Here is a 13,160-nt window from a genome sequence, read left to right as displayed (position 1 = left end):
AAAAGGGATGAACCCCCTGCTGCAGATTCATGATTCAGATCATAATTTCAAGGAGAATTATGGAGGTGGCTCTCCCTCACTAGGTCTGACTGTACTATAAAATAGCAGTCACCAACATTTTTGGGATACTTGTTTAAAAAATAATTGGACCAGGTTAGGTAAATCAGGCTATGAGAAAATAATGGGATTTGGCAGATACTCAAAGGCCCACCTGGAGATTAATCTAAACTGGTTGAATTAAGTGAGAGTGATTGGCTTTGCTGATTAGCCTCCTTCAAGTTAATTAGAGTGTAACCACACCTGGCCAGCCCTTAAGAAAGTATTGTTCTCAGAAGCTAAGGACTTTGAACTCAACTGGAGACCACCTTCCAGTCCAGTGAACAGTGGATTTGGATGATGCCAACCAATCAGCTTGAAGCAGTGTGTAAGGACCGCCTCTGCTCCAGACCTATAAAAAGCTTCCACACTCAGTTTGAGGAGCAGTTGGTGGTTGAAGCAGGCTCCTGGCGGAGGCCTTGAGGAAGAACCAGACCAGGCTGGAACTCTAGGCTGGATAGGCCTTTTCTTAACGCCACATGTTCTCTTTTTTCTAATACCTGGTATGCTTTAATAAATGCTTAATGCCCAAAGACTGGTGCTAAAGCTTCTAATTTAAGGTGACCATTCATTAGATTTTTTAGACATCACAGTTAGATTTAAAACATCACAAGGCCCAGGAGTAATTCAGTGCAGTCACATGGTTATTTTGTGAGGCCCAAACTAGAAAGCAATATGGTAGGAATAAAGTTTAAACCAACATCTTAATCCACACCCCACAAGCTCCAAATGGATAAATCACCTAAACTAAAATTCTCGTATGTGTGTTCCCCTATTTTAAAAATTGGTGAGGCCCTGAACCATCTGTTGCTCTCTATCCAAACTTTGTATCACATAATGAGGTGCTGACAACAGTTTTTTCATCATTCTTGGGCTCACGTTCACCAGAGCCCAGCGGAAAGATTGGAGACGCCAGTATATGCTAGTGACTGTAGGAGCATTCCTCCCCAGTTCTTTCTGCGTTGGCAGAGTGTCCAAACAGTTATGGGGCGGGGGGTATACTGGGAAGTCTTGAGCTCTCTCTGGTAGAGCTTTCTCTAAGTCACTTCTTCTTTCTAGAGATCACAAAGCTGTTGGAAGGCGACCTTTCGATAAGATGGCCACACTCCTTGCCTACCTGGGCCCCCCAGAGCACAAGCCTGTGGCCGACACACACTGGTCCAGCCTGAATCTTACCAGTTCTAAGTTTGAGGAGTTTATGACGAGGTAAGGGGTTAAGATGTGTAATACCTTTCCCCTCTCTCATTGGGCTGCATATCTGCATGTCCAAGCTATCTCAGAAATGTCTTGGTTTTTGAAAGGCTTCCTCGTTCTTTATCTTCTTCTAATACCAGGTGCCTATTTTCAGAGTCCCCGATTCCATCATGAGTCATTATTTTAAGTTGCTGCTTTGGAGAATGTGTGAATTCTTTTATTCTTTTATTTAAAAAAATAATTAAAAATAAATTTTGTTTCCCTCTTACCCCAATATCGGAGAGAAAAAAGTTATAACAGATATCTTCAAACAAAACAAATCCCCACCCGTGTCTAAATAAGCTGTGTTTCAGTCTACATCCTAGTGTATCCCATCTCTGTTAGGTGGGAAGTGGCCACAGGCTTCATCCTCCATCCTGGGAGTTTTGGTTGGTCCCTGTGTTAACAGCGGTGGCCTGATTTTGGTTCTGCTCCCTTTCCCTCTGCCTTCGTTCACACACGTCATCATTTCTTACAGCCCACGAGGCTTCCACTGCATTCAGAGATCACAGTTTGTTTAGCCGCTCCCCAGTTGATGGGCACCCCCTCAGTTTCCGGTGGATCTGGGGTTTCAGTAGCTTGAGGGCCTTCTCTCTCCCCTTATCCGTGCCACAGGATGGCCATGTGGATTTTTCTTTCTGGTTCGTTTTTGCCATTATTTTTCCCTAAAGTCTACAGAGAATCTCTGGAGTGAATCAGAGAACTTCCTTTTGATTTTTCAGTATATAAAGTACCCAAAACCATTGGGCCTTGTTCTTGAAACACAGCTGGCGGACCTGCATTCCCAGGATCGATGTCCTCCATGATGCCTTTCGAGGGATTTCCTGCTCCAGGCCTTCTTAGTTCCATGGGGCACCTTGTATTTCCAACAGACTGCTGGCAAAGCCTAAGCTCTGGCAGGTCCTTCCGGCCCAGAAAGGCCTCTGGGGTCAGAAAAGTTCCATGGAACCTTTGTCTAGCTTCCTTTTACACGACTCTTCTGTGGGGCCTGGCTGGTGAACCTGGGCCTCCTGAGGGTGTTTGAGCTGTCACACAGGTCCTCCAGAGGAAGGCTTTGGAATATTGGGCCTTGCTGAATCCTCTTAAGCTGACATCTCTACTTCAGAAATGGTCAACCAACATGCTGCATTCGGTATTTCTGCAGTATTGAAAACAATTTTTTATTTTTTTATTTTATTATTATTTCTTTTTTTTTTTTTTTTTTTGCAGGGCAATGAGGGTTAAGTGACTTGCCCAAGGTCACACAGCTAGTAAGTGTCAAATGTCTGAGGCCACTTTTGAACTCAGGTCCTCCTGACTCCAGGGCCAGTGCTTTATCCACTGCACCACCTAGCTGCCCCTGAAAACAATTTTTTAAAGGCATTAAACCAGGAACAAAAACATCCCTCAAGCTTGGTGCATCAAGAATTATTTCCATTGATCAAATATGATTCTACCCATGAGAGCCTATCTTTTAATCTGAGATGTATGTATTCATACTGGCAGAGTTCTGGGGACTGTCTTTCTGAAACAGAGGATGGACTTGAGAATTTGACATCCAGTCCAAAGACTGGCATACCCAGGGATCTCCAGGACAACTTTAAAAAAAAAAACTTTTGACCCCAACGGATTTTTCTGTTAAATTCACTCTATCTGGGGGGGGGGGGGGGCAGTGAGGTGGCACAGTGGATAAAGCACCGGCCCTGGATTCAGGAGGAACTGAGTTCAAATCTGGCCTCAGATACTTGACACTTACTAGCTGGGTGACCCTGGGTGAATTCCCCATCCTCCTTTTGATATGACCTATTTCCTGTCCCCAAAGATGCTCAGGTCCATTCCAAACCTTCTTCCTCAGTTTGCTCATAATGCCCTGTCATCTCATTTGCACTCACTAACTTCTCTACCAAGTGGCCAGGAAGGCCTTCTCTGGCATTCCCATCAAGATTCCTTCTTCTGGCTGCTGAGATCTGCATAGGTAAAGAATGGATTGAAAAGTAGGGCCCTGGGGCAGCTAGGTGGTGCAGCTGATAGAGCACTAGCCCTGGATTCAGGAGTACCTGTGTTCAAATCTGGCCTCAGACACTTGATACTTGCTAGCTGTGTGACCCTAGGCAAGTCACTTAACCCCAGTTGCCTCACCAAAAAAAGAAAAGTAGGGCCCTGGAGTCTCCCAGCCTGGCTTATTAATGATCTCAGCTGTTCTTCCTATTTTCAGGCACCAGGTACATGAAAAAGAGGAGTTCAAGGCTTTGAAAACATTAAATATCTTCTATCAAGCAGGCACTTCCAAGGCCGGAAATCCTGTCTTTTATTATGTCACACGAAGGTAAGGCCACTACAGTTTTGTTTCTTTTTCCATGGTTTTAATTAAAAGTAAAATTACTTGCCAATAGCTAGAGATAGACTCTCAGCGTACGTGGCATTAGAAATGGCTTTTGTCAGGAGTTGTTGAGGACATGGCACTAGCTGCCTATGTGAATAGCTTAGGATAAGACCACACTTAGCTTAGTAGATGATCAGAGAGAGTCATCCCCACCGACGTTTCTCTTTGGCTCTGGACTTTGTCTTGGGTTTGTTGGAAATTCACCACTGTCTGATGATGACCAAGCTGCTTCTTCCCAGTGACAGTGTTTGAATTCTTTGGCCTCATCCTGCCTCACTCAGACCAATGTGGCATTGCTTACTGCCCTTGTGATGCCAGATCATTACTCACTTGCCCTCTTCCCCCCAACATGCCATTTGTTCCATGCTTACTGGATGTGTGAGGCCCTCTGCTGGGAACCTCAGGGATGGACACAGTGACAGCAGCCCTGCCCTCCAAAGATCTTTCAATATAAAAGACATATCTTGAACTCCTGGGCGGGGGGGGGGGGGGGGGGGGGGGGGGGGGGGGGGGGAGAAGGACAGACCCATTGTGGCCAGAATGTTTGAGGAGAGAGCGAGAGAGAGAGAGAGCGCGAGCGCGCGTGAGAGAAGGAACAGCTAAGAGCATCTGAGAAACCTCTGTGGGGTGCACAGTTATTCTAGGTTCTTGTGAAGAGATGTCAGATGAAACTAGGGGGAAAGTGACCTGCCATCTCTGGCTATTGAACAAATCACAGCCACTCAAGGGGTGAAGTTTGTCCAGGTTGCTTCCCCTACCCTTTGGAAAGCCCGTGAGCCGATCCCTCTCGTGCCCTCCTGCCCACTTGCTGTCAGAGCCATTGTCCTCTGTCAGATTGTGCAGCAGGAGGCTGGGATGTCATGTGCTTGAATGTGAGAGCTGGAGAGGGTGACAAAGCCCATCTTTCCCTGCCTCATTGGTGGGTCATGCAAGTCTGGAGGCCAAGGCTATAAAGGCTTCCCTTCTCAGAAGCATCTCCCTCACACAGCATGTCAGTAGGCACCTTAGTGGTCCTTCCGGGTTGGGGAGAAGAGTGGACAAGGGCAGTGGGCATTTGCCGTGACATTTCTAGGCTTTTCACGACCTCTGCTTTGGAAGGGACGTCAGAGGCAGGCTGGCATGAGCTGTAGCTGCCCTCGAAGCCCTCTAAGAAGGAGCTTCCGCACCTTTTCATATGCCAGGCCCCTCTGGCAGCAGCCCTCACAATGGCGCTCTTAAGTCATTGAAGGAAATGGCGCATTATCAGGAAGAGATTTTTCTCTCCCCATCCAAATTCATGAACCCCCTGGGCTCTTGACCAGGGAGGGCATGTTTAAGGGTCTGTGGATGACAGGTGAAGAACCTTGGCTCTACACCATTTTACCAGCGTTCATTCAACCTTGGCTTAGAGCCTCGTGGTGGGGGCTGCCTCCTGTAGGCCAAAGCAGGCTGGCTGGTTTTAAATGGCTCCAATGGTGAGGAATTTTTTCTTAACATCAAGCAGACTCCTCTATGGCCAGGAACTAAAACATGGGAATCAATAAACCTCAAAGAGGAGCTGTTACTTCCCCTCTTTCTCAGGGTTTCCTGCCCCCATCCATGGCCTACATCTTCTCAAAGGATCTGCCAGGTGTCTTGTGACTTCCTCTCGGTTCTCTCCTTTTTATTTCCTTGGATCAGGACTTGCCAAGATGACCACCTGATGGGTTGGGCTGGTACTTCAGTGTTAGACTTTTCAGGCCCTGAATCAGATTGCCCTCCTTGTAGAGAACAGCCTTTCCCTGCTATTCCTTCAGTGACCTGGGCCTGCCCAAGGTGAGCTGAATGGGTGGCATAGATCATGGGGACACTTGGACCATGTGGCCTGTGGACATGGTCTTTAGTGTTTATCAAATTATTATTGTGGGACCAGATGTTTCTAGCTAAATTATGGGGGAACTAGGCTGGGGTTTCTAAAATATCGCTACTTATAAATTAATGGCTATTGGACCCATTTTGGCAGTAAGCATTTATTCTTAAAGTGTATTAAATACGAAAAGAGCACTGACCGCATGATAGTTAACCCAATGCAAACTCCTCTCTCCCCCCGCCCTCCATCACCTAATGAGGAGAGTGATCACCAACTGACCGCAGGTCCAGACTAAAAGTGAGCTCCCAGGTGGCGTTGGCCTGGAGCCTTGTCTCCTTTTGATTTGTATCGTGTTGCTACACACCGATCAAAGCTTAATTGATTAGCAGCATTCAGTTCCATTGATTGACATGACTTGAGGGTGGTCCATATTAAAATGAGCTCTACTAGGATGATATCAGGGTCTAGTGTGAAGACAGACCCCTCCTTCCCCCCACCCCCGGGCAAAGGCACATTCAAATAGCTGTGGTTTTACTGGCATAGACTCCAGGGTATCTATCCCATTGTACCTTTGGGCCAGTTTCTGAGCTATACTTTTGATGGGAGGGCCCAAAAAAAACCCCATGATTAATAATTATTTTCTCACAGAAGGCTGCTTTTGCAACCCCTAAGTGCCCTTTAGTGGACTCTCCTGCTTTGGGGTCCTCGGAGTCGAAACTCTGCTCCTGTCATGTGAAGCTGTCTATGTATCAATGAGGGTTGCTCCATCCCATGGAAAAGGCATCCGATGTGCTCTGGGAAGGAAGAAGCAATGTGCGGCTTCTCTTTGAAGGAGAGGACAGTGTGGCCATCTAGGCTCTGCTTAAAGAAAGCACTGGTCATCTCACCATGGGGCACCTTTGTCAATCCCGATTCCAACTACTCTTCGCCAGGCCTCTTCCTGCCGTCTGCACTTCCTCAAGTCCTTTCTTGCTCATCATTCCTGGGTGGGGGCAGGGGAGGATTGTCACAGATTTAGAGCTGAAAGGCCCTTCAAAGGGGTCATGGTCCAAATTGCTCATTTTTAACTGAGGAAACTGAGAGCTTCCCAAGCCTGATCACAGTTAGCACAGAGGTCTCACACAGGGGAGTCTGTGAGACAGAAAGACAGAATTTAACTTGGATTTTGTTAAAGCAACATCTTGTCGACATCACCAGCCTTTCTACCAGCATTCCTTCCCCTCCCCACCAAAGAGCTACTGCAGATGGTAAGTATTTAAACAAAGAAAGAAAGAAAGAAAAATAGGAAGAGGAGGGGGAAGAGAAACGGCACAACCAATTCATCGGAGGGAGTCTGAGCACACGTGCAGTGTTCTGTACCTGTGGACCTCCCACCTATGCAGAGGAGTCAGGTGGCGGCAGGGTGGGCGTGGAGATGGGGCATCTTCTCCTATCCTTTTTTTTCCAGCCATACTTGGTCATTCCCATTTCGCAGCCTTCACTTTGGAATATTTTGTCATTGTATCTTGTGTTTTTCGAGAGTTAGGTAATGATTGAAATTTCATTAAACGGACTTATTCTCCCCCAAAGGGGGAAGGTTTATATGTTGGTACAAAGCCATTTGAGCGAGTGCTGTTGAAGTGGATAGAGTTAATGTAATATAGAAGGGGGTTAACAAAGCATCAGTGCCAGAGGGAGGTGTCAGGCTCTGCTGTTGTTTGTTTAGCCATTTTAGTTGTGTCCAACTCTCCATGGCCCCACTTGGGGTTTTCTTGGCAAAGATGCTGGAGGGGTTTGCTGTTTCCTTCTCCAGCTCATTTTACAGAGAAGGAAACTGAGGCAAACAGGGTTAACTGACTTGCCCAGGGTCACACAGCTAGGAAGTGACTGAGGCTGGATTTGAACTCAGGTCTTCCTGACTCCAGGCCTGGTGAGCTATCTACTGCACCACCTCAGACGTGGGGATAGGATCTCTGCTTTACACAAGCACAGGGTTATAGGATTCACCACAAGAGAACATGGGCATCCTTAGGGCAGCCTGTGTGCAGCACTTTTTGCATGCCCAGTGTTTAGCACAGTGCCTTGCACTTTCTTGAATGAATAACCCTCCTTATTTACTCCTGAGGACACTGGTCATGAAATGGTCAGGTGTGACTGTTCATTTGACTCCATATCCAGTTCTATTAACCATTACAGACACATTGGTGTAATAGAACTTAGCTTTCAGTTATCCAGGGAAAAGCTAGCAGTGCTGCTTGTAGGGAATCTGTGGCTCCTAATGTTTGTTTTCTGTTCTGGTTTTGCAAAAACAAGCCATCTGCTATTAGAGATAGGCACAAGGGAGCTAGCTGTACCAGCCATGGCCCCATCCATAGCAGATCCGAAGGTCTTTGTGGGGAGTGGTCTGCCTTGGAACCCTCCCTCCACCATTGGCTCAGTCACCACAAGCAAATCACTTAGGCTCCCTGACGCCATTTTCCCATTTGCAAAATGGCGCTGGCCCTTTATAAGTGCCCATCCCACAGGCTTTCTGCATGAGGGTCACGTGAGATAATGAGAGCAAAGTGTTTTGTAAACTCTAAAATGCCATGAAATCAAGGGCAAAAACCATAATTTCCTTGTAGCTGTGGATGGCATTTCTGCCTAGACCAGTGAGCTCCCTTTAGGGAGTTTTTTCTTTCTGAGGTTGCTGTAATCAAGATATAAATACAGGTGTGTACGTGTCACAGACACACAGACACCTGCATGTGGTTCCAAATGTTATGAAGTAACACCACTAATTTCTTCTGCTTTTTCTGCCCTTCTTTCTATTGTACCCATTTGAGATTGGGCTCAGTTTTATAAACCTGAAGAGAATCAACATCTGGTTGGTGATTGTTTTTTAATGGAAAACCATGAGGAAAGGGGGGGGGGGAGAGATTTTCCCCATCCATTCACCAAACATTTATTGGGTAAATACTGTGTGCAAACTACCAAGTTACTTAACTCCCAGAAACCCCCAAGATAATAAAAGGACATTAATGAAAGCATAATGGTTGTAATTCTTCAGTAATTGAGGTGCAGTAGAGATGAACACTTTCCCACTGAGCTTCCTTCCCATTTTGTAGTAGATGGTAATGACTGCACAAAATTCAGGAAGCTTATCTCACTGTCCCCCAAAGCAGCATGAAAGGCGCCAGGAAGAAAAGAAGTGGAAGGTGGTCCATTTCCCTGAGGGCAGGACTGCTGTTTGCCTGGGTTTGGACTTGACTGTGAAGCGAAGCCGAGCCCTTCTGAAGGGCGGTTGTCAAGCCCTTGTGAGAGGTGGTTGTCGGGTTCGCGGGACGCGCTTGAGTTGTAGTTGTAGTCATATCGTTGCTGGGCTCCTGAGCCCCTCCAAGGGCAAGCAGTAAGCTGACCAGCCACACCATAGACACCATCTTCTTCCCTATTGCGACATAATGCAAATGGATGCCAACACTTATTTTTAAAGAGGAGGCAAAGAAGGCCTCAAGGATCCTAATCCTCTCCTGTTTGTCTTTGCCTGTTCAGTCGGTCCCCAGTTATTGCTAGGAGGGGCCCGCAAACTTTGCTTTTTTTAATAAACTTCAGGAGGGGAGGAGTAAGAGGGGGGTGAGGATGAGGACAAGGGACACAGCAAGGTTGACAGAAGGAAGGAAGGAGAGAAGGAGGGAGCCAGGTCCTTTTTTTACAGCAGCCTCCTCTGGTTTTTTAGGTGCTACCAAAGCCCAGGGGAGATCCTGCCCCTTGTTAGGTGCAAAGGTTGGACCTAGAATCCAAGCCTTTTGATTCTTATCCTGACATTCTTTAATAGACTGATTATCCAGGCACAAGCAAAAAGAAGAGATAAATAAATGTGATTGTTGTGCCTTTGGTTAAAACAAAGAAGCAGGGGCAGCTAGGTGGCGCAGTGGATAGAGCACCGGCCCTGGAGTCAGGAGGACCTGAGTTCAAGTCCGGCCTCAGACACTTAACACTTACTATCTGTGTGACCCTCAGCAAGTCACTTAGCCCCAATTGCCTCACTTAAAAAAAAAAAATAAAGAAGCAGATTGACTTTATCTCGCATTGTTAAAATGATAAAAATGCCTTTTCGGTCAAAAGCAGAACTCAATCTCTGTTTTGAGGAGAAAGCCTAGTTAAGGTCAGAGTTCAAACTAAAAGATTGAGAAGGTTACTTTACCTGTTGATACTTTACTTTTCTTTTGACGATTAGAACCAAGCCGTCTTTTGTGTCCTTCACGGGTGCTTCTGACTTCTTATTCCTCCCGAGCTGCTTAAATGCCATTTCGTAGGTGGTGACGCAGGAGACCTGCTTCTGGACAGAAAGGCCGCCAGTTGTAAGCTCTGTTTACTTTTCCCTTCTGTAGTATTTTCCATAGCAACAGGTGTCAAAAGATGAAATGAAGCCAGAGATCACAGAGTCCAGATGAATTTAAGTCTTACAAAAAGCTACTAATTTATTAAAAAGAACCTAGTGAATGTCACTTTGTTCATCTCCAGACCCATTTGTCCAACAGTACTTAGGAATGTACCCTTATATTGAGTCTTAATAGGAGACCACCCTTTATTTGATTGTCAGTTTTACTAGTTTAAGAGAAAAAAATTAAATTTATATATTATTTTAGGGGAAAAATATCATTTCTATTTCTTGTGAAGGTTAATGTTCTACCATAGGTGCTTCAGGATTTAAGCATGGTTGGGAAATATTCATGGCAAAATTAATTTCTAAATTTTATTTTATTTTAATTTTTTTTTCTCCAATTACATGTAAAGATACTTTTTTGAGTTTCAAATTTTCCCCCCACCCTCCCTTCCCTCCCCTCTCCCGAGGCCAGCAAGCAATTTGATAAAGGTTATACATTTATTACAGTCATGTTAAACATAGCCAAAATTAATTTCTAATATAACTAATTAATAGAACCTATTAGAAAATGAATTCAGACTTATTAATGTACCTCTACTTTTATGATGAATTTATATATATTCAAGACACAATTCTCTTATTTCCTTATTCTAAAATACTGACCCACATCAAGTTTCCACATTAGGACAATTAGATAAATTCTTTTTTTCTCCAGAAACTGTTTAATTTTTTTTTTTTAAATTCTTGAAGTGGAACTTGACTCAGCAGTGGGAATAGGGAGAGGAAGAGGGAGGCTTCTGTCTTTTTCTTAGGGATGGCCTAAACCAGGAAGCTGGTGAGTTGTCAAGCACCATCCCAACATTGGCAAGCATTTTAAACTTGCCCTGGTGTTAACACAACAAAGACATTTCTAAAACACATTCAAACTAAGGTACAAGTCAGTACATGTTTCTCACTTGGACTTTTGTTTTCCTTTGTCACTTAAAAAAACCCCAAACATTTTGACATAGAGCCTTCCAATCTTAATTCAATTCAGTAAACATTTTAGAACGTACCCCCATGTTCAGAGCATTGTGTTAGGCCCTGGGGGAGACAAAAAATAGTGCTAAAGCACTGCTGCTTCTTTGTTGTGTTTTTTTTAATCTTAATGGTATTTTTTTCCCTTTACATGTAAAGATAGTCTTCGACATTTGTTTTCATAAGATTTTTTAGTTCCACATTTGTCTCCCTCTCTCCTTTCCCTCCCCTCTCCCCAAGACAGAAAGCAATCTGATATAGCGTTTAAATGCACAGTCACATTAAACATATTTCTGCATTAGTCATATTGTGAAAGAAGAATCAGAACAAAAAGGAAAAACTTAAAAAAAAAATAGTAATAGTCTGGTTCAGTCTGCATTCAGAAGCCCTAGTTCTTTTTGCTGGATGTGGAGAGCATTTTCCACCATGAGTCCTTTGGAATTGTCTTGAATCATTGTATTGCTGAGAAGAGCTAAGTCTTTCACAGTTGATCATCAAACAGTGTTGCTGTTACTGTGTACAATGTTCTCCTGGCTCTGCTCACTTCACTCAGCATCAGCCCACTTAAGTCTTTCCAGGTTTCTCTGAAATCTGCCTGCTGATCATTTCTTATAGCACAATAGTATTCCATTACATTCATGTACCACAACTTGTTCAGCCATTCCCCAGTTGATGAGCATCCCCTTCATTTCCAATTCTTTGCCACCACAAAGAGAGCTGCTAGAAATATTTTTGTCCATGTGGGTCCTTTCCCCTTTTTTTATGATCTCTTTGGGATACAGACCTAGTAGTGGTATCAAAGGGTATGCACAGCCCCATAGTCCTTTGGACATAATCCAAATTGCTCTCTAGAATGTTTTTTGGATCAGTTCACAACTCCACCAACAGTGCATTAGTGTTCAAAGCACTGCTTCTTGATGAGAATAGCTCCCATTTATATGATACTTTTAATATTTTCAAAGATTTATTCACACTAACCTTGTGAGGTAGATGGTACACTTTTTTACAGATGTGGAAACTGAGGCTTGAAGAAATTCAAAGAATTGTGTACAGCCTTGTAGCTCATGAGCATCAAATGCAAAGATAAAGGAGGCAACAAGAGCCCCTGGATTCTCCATTCTTAGTGAAATCACTGAGTGAGAGAGAATTTTAGCTTTGAATGGAACAGAAGTTGTATCTCAGAGCTTTAGCCCTTCCAAGGACCCAGAGGTAGGAGGTGCCAGGAACTTCTGCCTGTGGCTGATTGAAATTTCCATGTTAAGTGTAGAGGGGGCTATCTCCTCTCTTTCCCATTTATTTCTAGGGGCTGAGGGTGTGGCGGTCCTTTTCCCTGAGATGCTGATCTGCCACTTCCCCGCAAAGGTCACAGTTCTTTAAAGCCCCAATCCAAAGCCAAGAGTGGTCCACTGGGCTTCAGGACCTTGTGGTTGCCCCTTGAGCAGGGAAGTAAGGACCTTTGGGGGGAGGGGGCAATGAGGGTTAAGTGACTTGCCCAGGGTCACACAGATAGTAAGTATCAAGTGTTTGAGGCTGGGTTTGAACTCAGATCCTCCTAAATCCAGGGCTGGTGCTTTATCATTGTGCCACCTAGCTGCCCCCAATACATTTTTTTTTTTTTTTTTTGGTGTGGTGAAGTTTAAGTGACTTGCCCAGGGTCACACATTTCCTTACTTGTTGATCTGAGCTTTGAGGGATCCTAAGTTCCTTTACCATCACTCTGTCAGAGACCATTAACAAGCTTGGGAGGAAGCAGCTCCATATAAACACATTTCAGTATTAGAATAGGCATCAGAACATCTTGGGGCCCTCACACTGACTTATTTAAAGTACTCAGTTTAAAAAAAGAATCCATCAAACGTGGAAGTTTCAGAGGGAAATTTTTATTAGAAAATAAACTTCATGGGGCAGCTAGGTGGCGCAGTGGATAGAGCACCAGCCTTGAATTTAGAAGAACCTGAGTTCAAATCCGGTCTCAGACACTTGACATTTACTGGCTGTGTGACCCTGGGCAAGTCATTTAACCCCAATTGCCTCACCAAAAAAAAAAAGAAAAGAAAAGAAAAATGAACTTCATCTTTTCCGGTTTTTTTAGTGATGTTAATGTCTCCTTTTACCTTAACCTCCCCTCACAAAACTTGAACACAAAATAGCCAGTGTAGTCATCAAGAATATAGAAGTTCTTTGCTCTACCCAGAATCATCACAGTTTCCCAAAGAGATGTCTTTGTAATTAACATTGGATTTTTTTTAAAAAAGAAAAATGTAGTTGATTACCCTTAA

The 13,160-nt window shown here is 44.4% G+C and overlaps 1 protein-coding gene and 1 long non-coding RNA gene across 18 annotated transcripts in view; one reads left to right on the top strand and one right to left on the bottom strand.

Moving 5' to 3' along the window:
- Window positions 1–13,160, top strand: part of NF1 (neurofibromin 1) — a 248,796-nt gene that overhangs the window by 154,299 nt on the left and 81,337 nt on the right. For all 17 annotated transcript variants that reach the window (XM_044004328.1, XM_044004337.1, XM_044004334.1 and 14 more), the window contains 2 exons: window positions 1,156–1,302; window positions 3,524–3,634. In XM_044004328.1, the coding sequence (XP_043860263.1) occupies window positions 1,156–1,302; window positions 3,524–3,634 (258 nt within the window). The remainder of the gene's footprint in view (window positions 1–1,155; window positions 1,303–3,523; window positions 3,635–13,160) is intronic.
- LOC122755649 lies at window positions 8,520–9,830 on the bottom strand. Its single transcript, XR_006356399.1, has 2 exons — window positions 9,682–9,830; window positions 8,520–8,925 (listed from the first exon to the last, which is right to left on the bottom strand). It is a non-coding gene; the product is annotated as an uncharacterized LOC122755649 (long non-coding RNA).

The sequence above is a fragment of the Dromiciops gliroides genome, chromosome 4, assembly GCF_019393635.1.
Source record: "Dromiciops gliroides isolate mDroGli1 chromosome 4, mDroGli1.pri, whole genome shotgun sequence".
Lineage (NCBI taxonomy): Eukaryota > Metazoa > Chordata > Mammalia > Microbiotheria > Microbiotheriidae > Dromiciops > Dromiciops gliroides.
Note: the sequence above shows the minus strand (reverse complement) of the source record. Positions and strands in the feature narration are given on the sequence as shown.